Below are 20,657 nucleotides of genomic sequence, written 5' to 3'. Positions count from 1 at the left end.
TGCGCCACCCCCTCAGATGCCATCACGGCAGCATCTAGCCCCACCGGGCTTGGTACGGCTGTGGCCACTTCCACCTGGGTCTCCGATGGCATGGACTGCACTGCGCCCTTAGGCACCACCTCCATCAGCGATACCAGACCCTTGGCCGGCTGTACCACGCCCGCCATGGAAGATGCCGCCTGCTCAGCAACCACCGAAGGCACGGGCGCCACCACAGGTGCCGTCGGATCGGCCAACACGGCTCCAACATCGGCACCACTCCTGCCTGAAATGGGGGCAACGCCGGGCAGCACCATCCGCCTAGCCTGAATGGCGAGGCTCTTCTTAGGCGCCAGCCCCAGGGAGTGGCCCGTCCGCAAGAACCTATACAAAGGTAAAAGCCATTAGGTCAAAATAAAAAAAAGAGGGGGATGAAAACAAGGGAATCAGTGGCTTACACTGACGCCTTCGGCCGGCGGAAGCGTTTTGGGGATGCATCCCTAGATCCCTGCCCCAACTTGTCTAGGCAGGACCGTTTCGAGCCTGCCCCCTGCTCTAAGGCAGGGGGGCTCATCTCCACCGTCTCATGGGGTGCGGCACCAGAGCCACTCCTCTCCACTGTCTCATGGGGCGCGGCACCAGAGCCACTCCCCTCCACCGTCTCATGGGGCGTGACACTAGAGCCACTCCCCTCCACCATCACCTCAGGGTCGACGGCGGTAGGCCTGCCTTCCTCCATCCACTGATCCCCGGCCGGCACGCCGTGCGAAGCGGTGGACTCTTCGGCCTCCACCGACCTCACCGATTCACTTCCCTTCGCATGGAATGGGAAGGGTCCCTGCACGGACGGGTGGGCACTTGTTAGCATGTCCTCGTTCTCCAAGACACCCCAATCCACGCCGACGGATACCTCGTCATCATCGTCGTCGTTGTCATCGTCACTGCTCATGTCCTCTCCCCGATCTCGTGCTTCCTGCTTCAGTCGTTTCTTCTTCATCTGCTCCCTTGCATTCTTGTCTTGCTCAGCCACGAGTCGATTCGTCGTTGCCATGGCCTTGTCCTTTGGCAGCAGAACCGGACTGTCTTTGAAGACTAGCCCCCGCGGCTGGTTCCAACGTCACAAAAGTGAGTATCAAAAAATGGAGATTTAGGAAAAAGAAAGAGCACGGGAGGAGAAGGCTTATGAATTTGAAGAACCCAGGTTCTGGCCGCATTGGGGGATGTCTGGGCACCGGATACACAATGTCGAGGACGTCGCCTATGGAATCCTTTGTCAGCTCCGTCACCTCCTTAATACGCTGCGCCACTTCCGAGAAAGGGAGCGCCTCGTCAACAAGCACTGTCCCCTCGAACAACATCCTAGGCATCATCCGATACAGGGGAAGCACACGTGCCATTAGCAGAGCCACCCTCCTCGCATGATAGGCGCTGATAATCCCTACCCCCTTTATGCCCCGTTCCTTTAGAACTTGGAGGGCGGAAAGAAGGTTGAAAAGGTGTTTCTTATCTTTGAACTGGACGCCCCAAGCCCACGACTCTGGAGCCTCTTGGATAAGGCGCCCAGTGTACCTCGGCAGGGTGGCACTCACATCATCCCTGACATAAAACCACTGCGAATGCCATCCCTTGTTAGAAGTCGCCAGACGCATGAATGGGTAACCCCTCGACCGGGTATGGCGTAGATGAACACTGGCGCATCCCATCGGCACGTTCACATCCTTCCCCCCAACCTTCCTCTTTGACAAACTAACGGTAAAGAAATACCGCCACAGATCAAAATGGGGATCGATCCCCAGGAAACCCTCGCACAAGGCAACAAACACCACCATATGTTGAACCCCGTTAGGAGTAAGATACTGTAGCTCCACCTCATAATAATCCAGCAGCCCCCGAAGGAATCTATGTGCGGGTACCGCAAATCTCCGCTCATGGAAGATGGCGAAAGATACGACATACCCTTCGGGCGGCGCTGGCTCACCCTCGTCGCCAGGTAGCAGTCACTCCTAGACGGTGGACAATGGATGGAGAAGGCCATGGCGGACGAGGCCCTCCAAACACCGAGAGGTGATGCTAGATTTGCCCCACAACTCCATTAAAGCGATTGGAGAGAAGGTGGGTGCGAGCTCGATGGCGGCTACAAGGTAGGCGCAAGCTTGACAGCGGCTGCAACATGGACGCGACCTGGTCAACGGTGGCGGTGTGGGCACAGGAGGCTTGGGCGATTGGCGATGGATGTTTCAGACGCAAAGGTAAGGGAGCGAAATATGGAACCTTGGGGGCGAACCCTATGGTTTTATAGGGGCGACAGATGTGAGAAGGGCAACCGTCTGCCTCGATCTCTAGGCCTACCACACGTGCTGCCATGTCACATCGTGGGACACATGCCCGTAGTCCCTATCCTCTCCCACCAAAAATCATGGTGGAGGGTTCACCTTCCCCAGGCGAATCCAGACTCTCTATCCATCTAGGAAACACAGGTCACGAAGATTTTTTCTCTTTGGCCCACCTAGGGCCCAGAAGCTCGGCGACCAGCCCAACTGAGGATAGATCTGCGAATGATCTGAAATCAAGGGCACAAGCGTTACTGGGATCTTGATCCATGGTCAAGCCCTAGTTAGGTCAGCTCTGAATGAGATCCTTACGAACGGGATACTACGACCCCCTCGAAAAAATATCCAGTTGATGAAAAACTAAGTCCTTCAGCCTTACCCGCAAAGGGTCCGATACAACCCCCTAGGCGACCCTACTCGAATCACCTAGGGGCTCGGGGGCTACACCCATCGGGTGCGCTCGTGCGCACCCTCCGGCAAAATAACTCCGATGAAATCGAGGACACCCCCCAAGCGATTCTATCCAAATCACCTGGAGGCTCGGGGGCTACTATCAGGGGCCTAATACTAGGGTACCCCAGGAGATGGAACCAATAACCATCGAACATTAAAAACTTCTAGACGGACAAGGGTGCCACTACATTCCTTGCCCGAATGATGGAAGTTTGGTTCCGTCTAACCCGACACCTTTAGGCTAGCCCTGCCTCGCTCGAGGGCTAAGGGCTAGTCTTTGCCTCGCCCGACACCTTTAGGCTAGCCCCACCTCGTCCGAGGGCTAAGGGCTAGTCTCCGCCTCGCCCGACGTCTTTGGGTCAGCCTCGCCTTGCCTGAGGGCTAAGGGCGGGCCTCCATTCCGCCCGATGCCTTTGGGACAGCTCCAGTTCGCCCGAGGGTTGAGGGATAGACTCCACCCCACCTGACCCCTGAGGGGTGGGCTCAGTCATGCCCAAGGGATAAGGACCGAACTCTGTCTCGCTCGACGACCAAGGATGAACCTCACCCCCGTTCAATGTCCAAAGGCTGGTTTCATCTTACCTGATAACTTCTTCTTCGTTCCCTCATGATGATGGGTATAGAGCAAGACAAGACGTTCGGGTCAACCATGGCTTCAAGGACCATACCCTACGCCTCGGTAGGAAAGGTACTACCAGGGAACGACTGAACGGGTGCTTTAGACCCTTCCGGGCGCCGTAGAGCCCAAAAGGTACTGTAGGAGCATGCTCCTCGCCCTGTAGAGTTATAGGCACCGCCTTCAGCTCTGGGACACAGAACCCGACGAAGATATACGACAACCACTACACTCCAAAGAAAAATTTGTGATCTCCACGAAGGACGGACATGCCATCACCACGTTATGGACCCAAGGGAGCGGCGCCCGCTTCCCAACCCCTCGGGCCCACCAAATCAAAGGACCTTGCCCACAACGCTACTCCGGACCCTGACCCCGCGTCCCTCCGACAGAGACTCATAGGAGCCAAAAGGCGTGCGGAGCAAGGCTGGGCAAGGTTCATAAGTCAAAACCACTGTACTGCAACCCATACCCGGCGCAGGGTAATATTCTGTAAACATCCTGACATTCTACAGGGACATCAATAGTATTGTAGGTGCTTCTCATCCTTCGCACTCATCAGAATGAGTAACCAGGCTGGGTAGACGTGAGCCACAAGATTAGGTAGAATATGCATTCTAAGCCCTCACCCTTGTAAAGCCAGCCCCTTCATCTATAAAAGGGGATGTGCTTTCTCCAAATAGGGGACGGATAAAAAACAACACGAGACACACATAAAGTCAAGTTGCTACCAAGCTCTTGGCCTCCTTTCAACCCTTCTATCAGAGACTTGGGACCTGTCCCTCTCTCGATCATTTGTATCCCCTACTACGAACCATTCACGGTGCTAATAACATGAGCAGCAACAAACTGGACGTAGGGACATTTAGCCCGAACCAGTATAAATCTTGTGTCCTTTAGCACACCATCCGAGCCTAACGCGCATTACTATAAATTTACTTGCCGATGCTTGTATGAAACACCGACACCTACCGCGTGTTACCGTCCACCGTCGCCGTTGTTCTGGCCGCCTCCCTCGGCTGCCGTGCCCAGGCAGCCACTAGCTGCTGCAGGCCAAACTCAAGGATAGGCGCGGTCGTGGTTGGCCGCTATGAGGCCACGTCGCCCTTCTATGGCCGCCGACGCCCCTCTCCAGCCGGCCGAATCGGCCACTGGCCGGTCCCGACGACGTCCTTTGCTCCGCTCGATTTGAAGAAGAAGGTGGACCACGTGCGGAAATAGAAGGTTCTCTAGGGGGTTAAGTGAAGGAACCGTGACTCTAGTGAATAGTGCCTAATGGACCTCTTCGCTGATGTTTGATTTATATTTTCCGCAGGGACCCCAATGCAAGTTTTACATTCCTTTCTTTGATCTTTATAGATTTGGATGATCATCTTTGAAAAATCGTAGTAAATCGTATAAAAATCCAAAAATAGAAAATGAGGACTTTTTGGAATCCTTGTGAAATTATATATGCACTAGATCTATAATATGTCATGATTTAGTTTAAAGTTTTTGCTGTAAAAATCAATTTATGTAGTTAGGTTTGTAATACTAGTTGTGTCTTATCTTTTTCATAACTGTAGTTATTTTGCTCAAATAAATGTGAAAGTTTTATGGAGTGCTCATCAGGTTATTGTTGTTGTCTGGTAAAAATTTTAGGAGTTTAGGATTTATATTTTAAGAGTTATAAAAATAACAAATGCCCTCTATTGCTTTGCTCCTATTCTGGCTAGTTCTGCATGTTTGAATTAATTGGCTTAGTTAAGTTATGAATCATGACTTGATGAAAATACATGAGCTGTAGTACTTTTCCTAAGATTTCCAAAAAGCTAAATATCATGATTTTTTGTTAAGTAGATCTTGAGTTTTACTTGCTTAAATCTCTGTGGCTGTTTCTGCCCAAACCCAGAGAGGATTTCCTTGTTCTTACTGTGGGGCCTTCTTAATAGTAGAATGAGCTTTAGGTGTTTACAACAAAGTTGTTTATAATTTGCTAAGATTTCTAAAAAGTTTATAATCACATTTATTGAACATGTATAACTCCATTTATAGCTCTTTAAAATGGCATATCAGTTTTTGTCCATGTTTTAGACAGAGATTCATTCATTGGATTAATTGGCCTTGTTATCTGTAGAATCATCTCAAGATGATAATAAGAAAGTTGTAGATAACTCACTTAAACATCTTGTGTTAAATATTCAGGGCATTTGGCCAAATATTTTGCGAGTTATGACTGTTCTAAGTTGGTCTTCAGAAATTGTAGTTCTCTGAAATTTCTGGACTAGATTTGATAAATGTGACTGTTTGACCCTTTTAACTTGGGAATCATGCTAGGATGATTAAATATGAATTGTATACAATTTCATAATATTTCCATATTGTTGTGTTGCATATCTTTTGGATTAGTACAACTCCAGTTATAAGCTTATGAAGTTGCATGGCAGAATCTGTCCAAGTCTGGACAGAGGTGCCCAATTGTGCTTGATTGACCTTTTTAGTTGAGGAATCACCTTGTGACGATAATAAACATATTTTAGACAATTTAATAAGCTTTCTATAAAGTCTAGGATCACCTTATTTGGATGTCTAGATCTCTAGTTATGAATAAAACAAGTTACTGTTGTGCCGCTATCCAGATTTCTATACATGTGCTAAGTGATTGCTTTAGCTTGCTCTTGTTTAGCTAAACATGTTGGTTAGTTCTTGATCGATGCATGTGTGCAATATCTGAACTTGAGTTCAATTGTGCCATACCTAATATGCTTACTACCCCTCTATAATAGGTTATGTGATGTTTAGTTAAAGAGCAAATTGTGTTTGTGCCCTCGTTTTCACCTTCAATTGCACGGTTGCCCCTCTTTTCTTTAGTTTGCAGATTTGCCCTCCTTCTGTTACATGCAGCCTTCCATTTGCCCCGCTCATCACATGGACCAGTTGTGGGCTAATATTACTCTAGTATCCCTTCCTTATCTCTTCCCATCTCTTCGTTTATCCACCGTACCAGCCGCACAAAAGCCACACGGACGCATCCTTCGTGCGAGCGGAAGAGCAGGGCAACCGCGCAGGCGGACGACCTAGGTCAGCGGCGTGAGGGCCTATGCATGTGGCCGACCAGCACAAGGGTGAACAGGGCTACCGGTGGGGGCATCGCGGGCGGACTACCGGCACGGGCAGACGGGCGGCGTGGGGAACGAAGCAGATGGGCGGCCGGTGGTCTACTCCAGCGATGGTTGAATTGCTTCCGTGAGAGATTGTGTAAGCTCTTTAGCCTCTGTAGTTACCTGGCTATGCAATTTCGCTTTCTTTGGAGATTTAGGGTTTTTAGCTTACTATAATCATACGATGTGATATGTAGGCGTTTGTTAAAGGATGCTTCTATTGAGATTAGAACTGATGACGAGCTTTTAGAATGGTTTGGAAATTACCAAGAGAACAGAACAATGCACATTGATGCGTAGATCAATGAGTTTGGTGGTACACTACAGTTATCACCCACGAAAGGGAAGAAGCCCAATAGGAAAGACACACATGTCGATGAAGAGGCTGTTGGAGTTGATGAGGAGGGAAAATACTCTGACACTGAATCACTTGTTGCACTTAGTGACAGTAGCTATGACAGTGGCTTGGCTGCATCTTCTGACTCTAATTTCTCTGATCTTGAGTTACCTGATGATGAAATAGTTGAAGAGGATGACGAAGATGATATTCATGTCTTCTCTTTTGATGTTGATGCTCCATGTGTTGATATAGGTGTGGTATTTCCTGATGTGAATCAATGCAAATCAGCGTTAACCCAGCATGCAATCTTGAATAATTATGCTTTTCATACTATGAAGAAAGACATGAAGCGATTTCGAGCCAAGTGCTTGAGAGCGCATAAGGGCTGCAAGTGGATTTTTTTTGCATCTACCAGCAAGAAATCCCCTGGATGCAAGGTACTAGCGGCTCAAGTGGATTATATATTTTTTTCTTTTCTAGGTATAAATGTCCAGTAGTGAATAAAACAGTCCATGTCTTTTTGTGCAGGTTAAGATGAATGGGCCAATTCACAAGTGTGGTTCAGTCAACACCTGTGGTGACACAATGGCCACAAGTAATTGGGTAGCTGAAAGGGTGGTTGACTGGTTGACGGATGACCCAACAATGGGACCAATGGATTTACAAAAAAAGTTGAATAAGAAGTACAAAATGGAAATTCCTTATGATAGAGTTTTTAGGGGCAAAGAGAAGGCTCTTGATATAATATTTGGAAAGTGGGATGATAGTTATGATTTGTTGCCCACTTATAGGGCTGAACTATTGAAATCAGTCCCTGGAAGCATTGTTGAGATTGCTACTGAAATACATCAAGGGGATGTGTGTTTCATGAGATTTTTTGTTGCTCTTAAACCATGCATTGATGGGTTTCTCCAAGGATGCAGACCATACATTTCCATTGATGCCACCCACCTAACAGGAAGGTCCAGAGGTCAGTTGGCGACTGCTGTTGCATTAGATGGGCATAATGGGCTATTTCCAGTTGCTTATGGTGTTATTGAAACTGAGTCAACGGAAAGCTGGACATGGTTTTTACAGAATTTGAAGCTTGCTATTGGCATGCCTACTGGTTTGGTTATCAGCACAGATGCAGGTAAAGGACTTGGTGTAGCTGTAAAAGATGTATATCTAGGAGTGGAACATAGAGAATGTATGAGGCATTTGTGGAAAAAATTCAAGAAGCATTATTATGGTGATTTATTTAATTATAACATGTGGCCGGCCGCCAAGGCTTGCACCATTGAGAAGTTCAATTATCACATGGGCAGGATACAGGAGAAGTGCCCTGAAGCAATAGCATACTTAAATTTGAATCATCCCTACTTGTGGAGTAGAAGTAAATTTTCTGATCATTCCAAGGTAGACTACATCAACAATAGCCTCTCGGAATCTTTCAACAATTGGGTGAAGAATGTCAAGGACCTACAGGTTGTTGAGATGCATGACAAGATAAGGCAAATGATAATAACCAAGTTTGAATTGAGAAAAAAGATAGCTATGTCGATGAAGGGCACAATTATCCCAGCTGTTACCAAGGCTCTTACTGCTCAAAGCAAAGCTATCAAGGATTGCGAAGTTCTAAAATGTGCAAATGGCACTGCTGAAGTAACTGCACCTACTAAATCAAGAGCATCTTTTAGGTATGCAGTGAACTTGGTGCTGAAGACATGCAGCTGTAGGGCATGGCAAGTGAGTGGAAAGCCTTGTAGACATGCTTTAGCATTTATTGCAAAACTTACTAGAGAGGTACAAATGGAGGACTTTGTCGATGAATACTTCTCTGTTGACAAGTTTAGGAAGACATATTCAGGTGTGTTTAATCCAATGACTTCCAAACATTTCTGGCCATGTGTGAATCTAGGATACAAAATCAAGAAGCCAAAGTTGAGGAGAAAGCCTAGAAGGCCAAGGAAATCTAGGATCAAAGCATCAGATGAGCCTGGTGCTAACAATAGGAGGAGGTGTCCTGAATGTCATGAGCTAGGCCATACAACCAAAAAGTGTCAAGGAGGTCTAACTGCTAGAGAGAAAAAGAGGCTTTTATCTACTGAGAATGCATTTGGGGAAGGAAGTGATGAGCCGAGGACTGCACGTGCATCACAAACAAGGCGTAGGGGTACAACTAGGACTGCACATGCATCACAAACAAGGTGCTGATCTGTATTTATTTAGTTTGTAATATTTTTGGCAGTGCAAACATTCAGTTTATAGTTATCTCACTACTGGTGCAATTTTTCTCTCTTTTTGAAGTGCTACTGAAAGTCAGATGGTAGAAGAAACACCACCAACTAGGACAGGCAGAGGAAGAGGAAGAGGTGTTTCAAGGCTTGCTGCTTTCTTCAATGCTTAAACATGATCATTTGACTGGATATGTAATGACTCGTCACCTGGACATGACATCTTGGCAATTAGTGCCATTATTTTGATCTTAAGATGTGATCTAGACATGTCATTTTAGCATATAATGCCGCTATTTTGGTCTTGATATGTGATTTGACATGTCATTTAGGCATATAGTGCCATTATTTTGGTCTGATGTGATCTAGACATGTAAACAATTTTAGATGTGATTTGGGCAAGTCAACCATTCAGAGTATATGGTGCTTAAATATGATCTGGACCTCTAGTCTATTGCTTACTATCTAATGCAAAATAGATGATGCTTACTAATGGATTGAAGTGCTTTTTATACCAAGTGCAAATATGTATTTATGTACTCATGCACGCACCGTTAGTCCTGATTAACAGAACAGGGGCAATGCAACCATTCAAACTCAAAAAATGGGGGCAAACCTGCAAACTCAGAAAAAGAGGGACAAGCATGCAGTAAGAGGTCAAAAGGAGGGCAGATATGCAATTGCCCCTTAGTTAAATAACTCTATGTGCCTATGTCTTGCATGATCTTATGGTTGCCTTGAATGCTATTATATGATGCATCTCATATTACCATTCTTCCTATTCATACACTTGCATCTTGCATCTCATCTAGATACGCTAGATGAACCACGTGAAGGACGTGATGTTGGAAACAAACCCGAAGACGGTGTATGGTGGACCTATCCTAAAGATGGAAGGACCCCTAAGTACATGTCTAAACAGGAGATGCTCACCAAGCGAGCGTCATCTAACCAGCACTGCCCTACTGTTGGATTCTAGGCAAGCCCCGGAGTATTCTAAGTCTCCCAGTGTTTTACAAAATATTACTCGAGTTCTTTATGATTTATGCATTAGGTTATAAGAGTTGATTGGAACCACTTGATGCATGGAACTACCTTGTCTAGATATATATACATTTAACCCTATGTAGGTCCAAGATCGAATATATGCTTAGCCCTGCTTAGACCGGTAGAAGTCGGGTGATTTCCTGTCACCTGCGAGATATAGGTGGATACCGAAACACGGTTGGCTCTATTTGCTATTGTGGAAAAGAACCATGGGGTAATGTAAATTGAGACCGAGCGGAGTCTATGTGTAGGTTGACTCATGTGATTCCGTCTATGCCGATTAAGGACCGTACCGTTGTTGGTGCTGTTTGACAAGATTGAACGCATGTCTATCACTTAGCTGGCCAGATAACTCGTTCCGACCGTGAAACCGAGTAGCTCAACTTAGGCTGGGCCCCGCTCTATAAGAGTGCGCACTCTGGATGGTAGTAAAGATGCGCGGGGAGCCAGACTGAGTCCAAGGGCAGGTTGGGCCTGAACGTCCTGTCATTTGGTTGTCCCTGATTGTGCGGCGCTGGGCGAACCCGTGAAATATGTACTTGAGTTGTACCAAAGGTGACCTAAGGCTACCGTGGCTGGTAGACCTGGATTTGTGTTAGGAATAAATTCCCAGCTGGTTGAAATCAATTCGAATCGCCGTCTCTCCCGAATAGTGAGAAACTTGGCTAGTACCAACATCGTAGTAATTGTATTATGGAAGTTGATGGTTCGGATAAATATGGAATTACTACACCTGCTATGGTTACTATTGTATGCTCTAAAAAGATATACCACATGTTTGGCACAGGATAGTTGCTAATCTAGAGATGGATAGTTATAATTAACTTGATGATATAATTATAATTGTATAATTGAGTTAATTGCTTTTTATGCAAAATGTTGTCAAGCTACCTCTACTTATAAAGCCTTGCATACTCCTTGGAGCCAATTTTATTTCTGGTTTATGACGGGTAAGTCAAGGTGAGTATATTTGAGTACTCAGGGTTTATCCCACCATGTTGCAGGTGAGGTTTTGGCCTGCTGAAGATGGTGGCTAACCGCCGATGGGCTCGGTGACTCTATGTTATCTCTCATCTATATGCTTTTATTTGAGGATGTCACTTATGCTAGCAATGTATTTGGAACTTATATTAATATAATTATTTGAAAGCTATGTTGTTTTACTAATTGGTTTTGAAACCCAAACTTATACTATTATTTGTGAACTCATTTGTAATATTATTTCCGCTGCAACTCTGTGTATGTGATGTGTATTTACTTAATCACGCGATCTTGGTTGTGATGTTGATTTACCAAGGTCTTTCGGGACACTCGGCGGACTACCGGGTTTATATAAGTGAAAGTATATGTGTGTCAACATGTTAGCGGGGACAACCGTACTTGATCTTGTATAAATTGGGCGGTTCTATCACAACAGCTCTGCAGGTACTGAGGTACATATAGTAGTCTCTAAGAGACAATTTTGAACTTTACAGTATTAGTGTATACATGATTATGCACACTTTTTTCGCAAAAAAAAGTGTATACATGATTATGCAACTTGAAACTACCTCTAAGGGGAAAAAACACACCTGTGTCCTCCTAAGGGCAAGCATGATTGTTCTTTGAGGCAGGATGCTGAATCATGTGTTTGAGCTTTGGTTGTCTGAAGTTCATGTCAATTAGAAGAAGAATAGTCCCATTTGATGAAAGGTCATGCTTCTGTCGTCAATACAACATAATAAGGACTAAAAAAGAATCCAAACCTGCATAACAAGGTCGAATTCTGCAACATTTGTTCTATATCCATTGCCAGTCTTCTCATTTTTTCTGAAATCTTTTATTGACAGTCATCATCAATATATAAATGTGGAAAAAAAGATTAGACAGACAGGACTTTGGAAATAAAAAGGTATGCAACAGAGAAGACAGAAAACTACCTTTTGAACCGTCTTTGTACTCTCTTCTGAAAGTAGAAATACAGGGAAGTTATATCTGTTCCACATGATGCCTGATCCCTACAAGATAATAGAGTAACTGAGGCACATTCAACACAAGATTTAACTTTTACATTGCAGGGAAGCAACAAGTTTGACTCTTGATAGGGTGGCACCGGTGTAATCAACCGTGTTACTTACAGCAGGATTCCAATCATGGCTGTGATTTGAGTAGGGTGCAAAATCATCTTGTGGAAATTTTCTATCAGGCGACAACTCTATATAGAAATAAACAATACATTCTTAGGGATCATCAGGCAAAAATACGCAAATAACACACAAGAAAATGGAGAGATGCCGGTTCAGAATACTGACCTTGTATGACCAGTCGGGCACCATCCGGGACCTACAGCTGGCGCTGACGGTGCTGGCGGAGAACTCCAACTCCAAGACCGACGCCACCTTCTCCCGCGTCAACCTCGCCGTCGGGTTCCGCGGCGCCGAGGTGGCACTGCTGCGTGTCGGAACCTTCGCCGTGCCGCGCCGCAGCTTCTTGTCGCTCCGGTATCAGGTGGTGTCGGTGGGGCGGCAGCTCAGCCCTAAGGGGATGGAGGCCATGGCCGGCGCGCTCCGGGAGTCCGTCGTGCCGCTCGACCTCTTCAGCAAGGCACGCACCACCTGGAAGGTCGACATCTTCGCCTCGCTCCAGTTCTGGACCCGCATCTCCTGCCGCTTCCTCTTCAACTACCTCGGCAACGGCACCGCCATGCCCATCGATTGCCGCTCCAAGTCGCCGTAGCGTCCCCTCTCCGCTCCGGCCTCCAGGCAGGCAGGCAGGAAGGAAGCTGTGGGGGTGGGGACCGGATCTAGGCCCGCCGTGGTTAGATCTGCCGCCGGCCACTAGCCAGCACCCGTGCACTGCCTCGGCCGGGGCTCAGCGCCGCCGCAGTTGCGTGGGGAAGGCGAGGAGGAGGGCGGGGGAGGCGAGGAGGAGGCCGGATCTGTACGGGGAAAGCGAGGAGGAGGGCGGGGGAGGCCGGATCTGCGCGGGGAAGGCGAGGAGGAGGGCGGCGGAGCCGAGGGAGGGAGGGAGGGAGCGAGCTGCGAGCAGGTGGAGGTGATGCGGGAGTGAGCGACGCGAGGAGGCTTTTTATACGTGCAGCATTGGTAGGGTCGGTCGGTGATCGAGCCGCCCCTACAAATGACAACCCCGGGGGTGGCTGGTGAGTGAGCCGCCCCTACAAATCCGATCTATTTATAGGGGCGGCTCGTATCACCAGCCGCCCCTGCTGTTTTATTTGTAGGGGCAGCTGGTTTCTGGCCTTCCGAGCACGTCACTGTAGGGGCGGCTTCGTCACCAGTCGCCCCTATAAAAAAATTTGTTCCGTTGCCGAAGACCGTTTTTCACGTAGTGTTACGTCCTTCTGTGGACAGGGAGTAGTGATGTGATGAGCTAGTAAATGAGAGATTAATGAATGCGCATGCATTTAGCTAGGTCAATCGATCTCAGCGCAGAGTTTCAATACACGGTTCAAATACTAACTAGCACATATGGGCGCGCTCCGCTGCGCCGGCATCGTGCCTGTGTTATGAGACGTGGCAGCCCCACTGGTGTTTTCTGGTAGAGGCATATGAAGGTCGAAAAGTGATAGGATCTCATAAGCATTTTCACCTTCTGATGCTGTCTTTAATTTGGTATATGCCTGTACAGTGCATGGCTTGGAAGAATGCAAATATACAGGACCAGTTGTTGCATGTGTAATGCACTAATATAATGAGTTTCGCTACATGCCAACTGTTGCATTGTATTAGTTAGTCTTAGCATGACACGCAAGGTTTTATTATTTACACAAATATAGCAGCTGCACAGCAACATAAGCATCGCCCTTCATTGAAAACCGCAGTTGTGTAATTTCAAAAGGAGGGCACGAACACAGTGCGAGTCTTTTCTTAGCATGGCGTGCATGGACAGTGGAGGAGCACCCCAGTTCGTTGATGTACCTGTAACCTGCATGAACACAGCGAGAAAACAATAATAAATGTAATCATCTATTTATGTGTGATCTTGTATAGAAGTGGCAAGATCCGATCCAGCCTCCGCTTTGCCTTTTGGCTATGGTGGCATGGACGTTACCGTAGAAAATGCAAGCACAAGTGATATTATTACTAAGACCGTGTAGGTAGTCTTTGTTAGATTAGTCTTTCAAGGATCATGTTAGTCTTGGTAAGCCTAGGCTTACTAAGACTGCTGTAATTTCTCTTCCTTTTAATGAAAAACGTGCCTCGGCACAATCGTGAAAAAAGTGATATATTATTAAACAGGCATATTCTTCCTAGTAGTGATATCAAACGGGCATGGTGTGTCGGTATTAAGTGTAGGGATGAACGCTTCAAAACCATCATCACTATCATCAATAAGAGCATGAACTGGGCAAACCTTTGACTTACCTCTGTGTTTGGCGTAAAGAAGACCAGATTTACCGCCAAGACACCACGATAATGTTGTTCACTGGTCAATAACAAATACAGGGACACAATATAACACCTGTGTGAGAGAATTTGGTGTTAGAAAAGTTTGCCATATTTCGCAGACATCTTATTGTACAGAAACTAAGACGTGTTCTAATGACCACATTAATATTTCCAAAAAGAAACAAATAAGTGTAGGGATGAATGCTTCAAAACCATCATCACTATCATGTATCATCAATGAGAGCATAACTGGGAGGCAACCTTTGACTTACCTCTGTGTTTGGCATAAAGAAGAACAGATTAACTGCCAAGATGCCATGATAATGTTGTTCATTGGTCAACAACAATTAACAAATACAGGGACACAATATAACACCTGTGTGTGAGAGAATTTGGTGTTAGAAAAGTTTGCCATATTTTGCAGACATCTTATTATACAGAAACTATGAGTGTGTGTGTTCTAATGGCCATACCAATATTTTGAAAAGAAATGAACGTAACTATACATAAAAAAGAGTGAACCATCGCACGTTAGGGCAACACTTGTTTGGCACGGCTTCGGCCAGCTCCGGCTCCGCCTGACAACCACCGCGCAGATCACTGTAGAACACTGTAGCTTGGAGCCGGATTTTTCTCTCCTGCTTTTTTTCTCTCACGGTAGCTCGGGTACTGTTCACGAAGCCGGAGGAGCCAAAATTCCGGGCTTCACCGGTGAAGCTGCTAGCTGTGAGAGGGAGAGGGAAGGAGAGAGAAAACGGGCTCCGCTACAGTGAATGAACAGTAAATTTGCAGGCCGAAGCCGGAGCCGTGCCAAACAGGTTAGGACTACTAACATTTGTAGCCATGACCATGGGTGTAGCTCTTTTATTGCACACAGGGATGGTGCATGCAAGGTACCACCATGGCACCGTGATTAATTTGGAACCACACATTTGATCTTTGCATTGACTATGTATCTGTTGGACTGCATAAGAACAGGAAAAGGACTCTAGAAGGCTTTTGCTTAGATAGAAAAGTAAATGTTTCGTGTACATGAATGACATGTACATAGATAGTACGTGGACTGTGAACTTTTGGCAAGTTCATTAACTTCAATTCTTGTTGGCTCCAGGTAGCCTCCGGAACTGTCTAGATCATAGTTGTGATCATGTTGTCTTAAAAAATTAGCATTAAGTGCCTATAGTAAAATATAAATTAGTACATACATATTCGTTAATACAACAGCCGCATCAAGTGTACGTTCTGTAAACCCTGGATTATTTAGAAACGAAGCTAATGAGTCTGGCAAACAATATGAGGTCATGTAGATTATACAGTGAAATAAATAGATCCAGGGTAGCACTGGCATGAGTGTAACTGAATACCTTGAAACAACCGATATGTTGTGGCAACAAAGAGGAAGTTGACAGGATACCTTGAAACACGCGCACGCGGGTGGTGATCAACGCGTGGGCCATCGGCCGGGACCCCGCGGAGGAGTTCGTGCCGGAGCGGTTCGTCGGCGGCGCGGGCGCGGCACCGGTGGAGTACAGCTACAGCAAGGTGGGAGTGGGGCAGGACTTCAGGTCCGTGGCGTTCGGTGCCGGGAGGCGGGAGGAGGGGGTGCCCCGGCGCCGGGTTCGCCGCGCCGACCGTCGAGCTCGCGCTCGCCAACTTGCTGTATCACTTCGACTGGGACGCCGCCCGTGGACGTGAGCGAGGTGTACGGTCTCTCTGTCCGGCTCAAGACTCCGTTGATCCTCGTCGCCAAACCATGGCTAGGATAAACTTGACGAAATGGACCGGACTTCGTGCAAGAGGAATCAAAACTGAATTCCATTTGCATTAGCAGATGCAGATCGACTTTGCGAACAGAGGCACAACAGAGCACACGTTCTCTTCTCTCGGACAAACAGAACGAACCACACCACGGATACTGCAGAGTACTAGCAGTACAGCCTACCCAAGCCTGTTTGTTCATAACGGCGATCAATTCTGGTATGAGACGATGGTTCCTTAGAATTCAAGAACACTACTAATCTACTCAGAACGAGATGTACCCTGACAGAAAGCTGCAGGCAAGAACACTACTAATCACCAGGGGAAACAAATGGAAGCCGCCGGCGAGAGGAGATGGATTATATTCAGATGGTCATCATTTCATTTCTCATCACGACGACGACGACGACTGTCCCTCGTCCGTCTCGCTCCTCAGCTCCATCCCCTCTAGCCAAGACTGAACGTACTGGATCACCAAGCGATCGTTCCTCTCCCTCTCCATCTTCCCGACGGCGTCAAGCTCTGCATGCAAAACAGCAGCAATTCATCAGGGTCAGCGAGCAAAAGCAACTAGCGATCCAGATCTATCCAAATTAATAAATGCTTGCTAGTAAAATCAGATCTGAGCAACATCGATCGATGCCAAACAGCAATGCATGTAACTTTGTTCAGAGAAGAATTCCATTCATTCCGTGCATTGCTGTTTGCATGAAAGATTGGAATATGCATATATGCTGCTGTTGCCTGTCATCTCCAGACTAGTATGCAGGATGTCAGTTGCAGCACCAGTGCAGGCACAGAGTATGATCAGTGATGATAGATAACACGGAGCTGCTAGTATATCTGATTTGGCTTCGGAGTCGTAATTGTACTGTAATGTTCAAACAACACCTAGAAACGTACTGAACATATATTTATCAATGGTGGTCAGACAGTGATCTCGCATGTCAAGTTCAATTCCCAAAAACTGGACTACTGGAGAGCACAACATGCATGTGGACCTCCCTATGCAATTGTATCCGTCAATTCAGCTAGTATGGTTTGGCATGCATATAGCAGAAGCATGATGCGCAAATACTACGACACAGCAAACAAGAACCCTAGCTAGCTTCCTTATAACCTGACGGGAGGACAGTGTGACCATTAACGAAGACATGCAGCATTAATTAGATCGATTATTAACTAATGAATCGGAGAATGCAGTTATCAGAACAAGAAGAAGCAGTGATGTATCACCTTCTGGAGGAGATGGTGAAGAAGGCTCGGTGCGGGGACTCCGGGGAGGCGAGGGTGGCGACAGCTCCCAGGCGTCGAGGATGGGGCGGGAGTTTCGGAGCACGATCTCGCGGTCGTCGCGCACCGAGCAGTCCTCGCAGGAGACGACCCGCCTGGCGCGCACGTCCAGGCCGAAGAGCTTGGAGCCCTGGAGGAAGTAGACGACGCCGTGGTCGTCGGGGTCGACGAGGGCGACGTGGGGCACCTCCCCATGCGGCAGCCCGGCGGCGGCGTAGGACTCGTGCGCCCAGACCTCGGCGAAGGGCGCCTCGTACTCGAACCTCCAGGGCTCCGCCGCCTCCGGGTCGACGAGCGTCCACATCCAGACGCTGGGGTTCACCGGCGGGGGCGCCACGTCGGGAGGCACGGGCACCTGGTAGGAGAGGCCCCGCACCTCGACGTAGCGGAGCAGGCCCTCGCTGGGAGCGACGCGGCGGCGCTGCGCGACGTAGACGCGGTGGGAGAGCTCCTCCCGCATCTCGCAGTCGCGGGGCAGCGGGACGAAGAGCAGGTGCGAGGTGGCGGCGAAGGGGTCGCAGAAGAAGACGCCGTAGGCGAGGGCGAGCCAGTAGAGGCGCCCGGCGTGGGCGAGCACGCCGGTCTCGGTGCAGGGGTTGCGCATGCGCACCGAGGAGGAGGTGAGCAGCGGCTTGAGGAACCACTGCAACGTCGCGGTGGAGTAGCAGAGCAGCTTGTCGCCGTGGAGGGCCGACTCGCGCGGGTAGAGCTGCGCGACCAGGTAGTGGCCGCGGCGGCGCGGGTCGGGGTCGGCGATGAGGCCGACGCTGCGGCGTGGCCGCGGCTCGATGCGGAGCAAGGGGTAGGGGACCGGGAGCAGGGTGGTGGCCCGGCGGGCGTGGGTGTCGCAGAGGTACATGATTTCGTCCTCTGCGGGGTCGTTGCTGCCGGGGTTGTTCACGCGGAAGAGGAGGCGGCCCGAGCGGTCGGCGGAGAGGATGTAGGCGGACGGCTGATGGGCGAAGTAGCAGGGGTCGAGGGCGACGATGCGGGGGTGCAGCACCAGGTAGGAGGGCTGTGGAGGGTCGTGGAGGTCGAGCTCGACGTTCGTGCCGAGGGGCATCGCCCGAGCACGCTCGTCCCCGTCGAGGAGGATGACCGCGGTGGAGACGAGGGCCACCCAGCGTCGCTGCGGCGGCTCCGGCCCCGGCTCCCCGTCCGCGTCCTGGCGGGCACGCGACGACGACTCCGCCGCCGCTTCGGACGCCGACATGGCTGGTGCGGCTGCACTGCGGTGCTTGGGGCGTGGGGAATGGGAGGGTGGCGACTGGCGAGGCGGTTGGTTTGCGGGGTTGGATTTGAATTGATCCGTGTGGCGTGCGTGCCTGCTACAGGGAAGGGGACGGGGATTTTATAGGCAGGGGCAGGAGCAGGGCTTGAGGAGCAAGTTGGTGGCGGCGTCGACGGCTGGGCAGCCGACGGGCCGGCGTGCTGTCTGCTTGCGCCGCTTAGCGCTTGCGCATCAGCACGGTCGCACGGGAACGGAGCCAAGGTGAAAAGGGTGGGGTCCACGTCAACGGAAATACGGAATGCGAGAGCCGAGAGGGGAACCGCGGCAGCAGAGCACCCACGGCGTGCATGCCATTGCTTTGCTCCGTCTCATCTGATTCTGATGAGCCACGAGCCCACGAGCACGATGCATGCACCTTTGTTAACTACTATCGCCGTATTCTGATCTTTTCTCCAAGAAATTAACTAGTTCAAGTGGTATTCGAGAAAAAAGAAATTAACTAGTTCAAGTGAAAAAGTGTTTCTCAAAAAAAAAAAAACTTAACTACTTCAAGTTACCTCTATGTCCTATATAGAGCGATTTTAAATGTGGTTTTAAAGTTAAAAAAATGGGTAAATACTTGACAAAGTTTTTAAAACCATAGAAAAAATATTTATACACATTTAAAATTCTAGAAAGATTTGATTGGGATACACTAAATCCAAATAAAAATATTTAGAGCTCACAAAAATATCTCTAAATGCTTAAAAATAGACTTAGCTCTAGAAAAATGAGGAAACCAACTAGAAATTTTCAAAATTATTCTAATAGATGTGTAAATGTTTTTTTTAAATTACTTGTATCGGGAGATAGAATGGACCTTTTCCTTGGCCTAGACCACCTGCATCTCTCATCGGCCATGTGTCTCACTGCAGATGGTTAGATTAGCCATGCCCAATGGGCAGCATGAAGAATGGCTCAATTAAGCATGGCCTAAGTAGCTGTGTGTGTAGAGCGGCTAAGCGCTATTCTATTTATACAGGGCAGGGGGCAATGCAGAGATCGAGGAGCCCTACAACAACTTCCCACACAAGCTAAGGGCAGTCCCAATGAAAGAAACTAGTAGTTTCTATAACATAAGATACCACGCCAAAAAAGTACTGTTTTTCAACCCATGGTTTCTATGAGTAATAACTATTTTCTCTTTCTCTCTCCCAACTCTATCTTTTCCTCCAATGGGAGTGCGACACGAGCTCCCTAGAAACTGGTGGTTTCTCCCCAATAGCGATTTCATGGTTTCTTAGTGCATTGGGTCAAGAGTAGACCTGGTTTCTTCATGAAGAAACCATTTCTATGATTTTTGCTCTCTTTCTTCATTAATTACGTTGCCACATCAGCGTTTTGCCTACGTGGCAAGTCATTTAATGAGGATAGAAACCATCATCAATGCACCATTGGGACTGCCCTAAGAGACCCCAGTTGATAGTTGAAAGGACTGATGGCGAGGCCGCCGACATTCAAGAGTGGATCAAGTGGAGCGGAGGGGGCTCGAGCCCCCCTATCACCGCGTAGCTCCTAGAGCATCCCTTGAGCCCCTCCAAATTTTTTGCCTAATTAATAATTGGAAGGTACACCCACGCTTTGCTATGTGATGTTTTTTCAATCATAATAAGTTGTCATTCATTCGTTTTATCCCATTCTTTTTTTATACTGTGCACGCAGGTGTACTTGTGGATTGTGGATGCTTTGGCAGCACGTACAATACTGATCGAAGAAGCACAACGACGATCAATGCATGTTGTGATTGCAGTGAGAATGAAGACCGGGGCCAAGGTGACTGCGGTGCAAAAAAAAAACCAGCAAAACTTTTTGTGGGAGAGGAGGGGA

The 20,657-nt window shown here is 48.1% G+C and overlaps 3 protein-coding genes across 3 annotated transcripts; 2 read left to right on the top strand and 1 right to left on the bottom strand.

The window, feature by feature from the left end:
- The first annotated feature begins 2,207 nt into the window (after positions 1-2,207).
- LOC136451265 (uncharacterized) lies at positions 2,208-9,247 on the top strand. The gene is made up of 4 exons (XM_066451980.1): positions 2,208-2,228; positions 6,846-7,295; positions 7,387-9,047; positions 9,148-9,247. The coding sequence occupies exons 1-4, from the start codon at positions 2,208-2,210 to the stop codon at positions 9,245-9,247; spliced, it is 2,232 nt and encodes a 743-aa protein (XP_066308077.1).
- A 3,136-nt stretch (positions 9,248-12,383) lies between these two features.
- On the top strand, positions 12,384-12,836 carry LOC136451264 (uncharacterized). Its single transcript, XM_066451979.1, has one exon. It carries the CDS (start codon positions 12,384-12,386, stop codon positions 12,834-12,836), a length of 453 nt encoding a protein of 150 aa, XP_066308076.1.
- A 3,822-nt stretch (positions 12,837-16,658) lies between these two features.
- Positions 16,659-18,773, bottom strand: LOC136451263 (uncharacterized). Its single transcript, XM_066451978.1, has 2 exons — positions 17,504-18,773; positions 16,659-16,789 (listed from the first exon to the last, which is right to left on the bottom strand). The coding sequence occupies exons 1-2, from the start codon at positions 18,771-18,773 to the stop codon at positions 16,659-16,661; spliced, it is 1,401 nt and encodes a 466-aa protein (XP_066308075.1).
- Positions 18,774-20,657: the final 1,884 nt, after the last annotated feature.

The sequence above is a fragment of the Miscanthus floridulus genome, chromosome 5 (genome assembly GCF_019320115.1).
Source record: "Miscanthus floridulus cultivar M001 chromosome 5, ASM1932011v1, whole genome shotgun sequence".
In the NCBI taxonomy this organism is placed as follows: domain Eukaryota; kingdom Viridiplantae; phylum Streptophyta; class Magnoliopsida; order Poales; family Poaceae; genus Miscanthus; species Miscanthus floridulus.
The sequence above is the reverse complement of the archived record's forward strand: the minus strand, read 5'-3'. Positions and strand labels throughout refer to the sequence as shown.

Coding starts and splice junctions, on each gene's coding strand:
- LOC136451265 (XM_066451980.1), top strand. CDS start 2,208: ATGGATGTTTCAGACGCAAAG. Junction 7,296..7,386: donor AGAAATCCCCTGGATGCAAG/GTACTAGCGGCT, acceptor CTTTTTGTGCAG/GTTAAGATGAATGGGCCAAT. Junction 9,048..9,147: donor GCACATGCATCACAAACAAG/GTGCTGATCTGT, acceptor CTCTTTTTGAAG/TGCTACTGAAAGTCAGATGG.
- LOC136451264 (XM_066451979.1), top strand. CDS start 12,384: ATGGAGAGATGCCGGTTCAGAATACTGACCTTGTATGACCAGTCGGGC.
- LOC136451263 (XM_066451978.1), bottom strand. CDS start 18,773: ATGTCGGCGTCCGAAGCGGCGGCGGAGTCGTCGTCGCGTGCCCGCCAG. Junction 16,790..17,503: donor TTCACCATCTCCTCCAGAAG/GTGATACATCAC, acceptor TTTTGCATGCAG/AGCTTGACGCCGTCGGGAAG.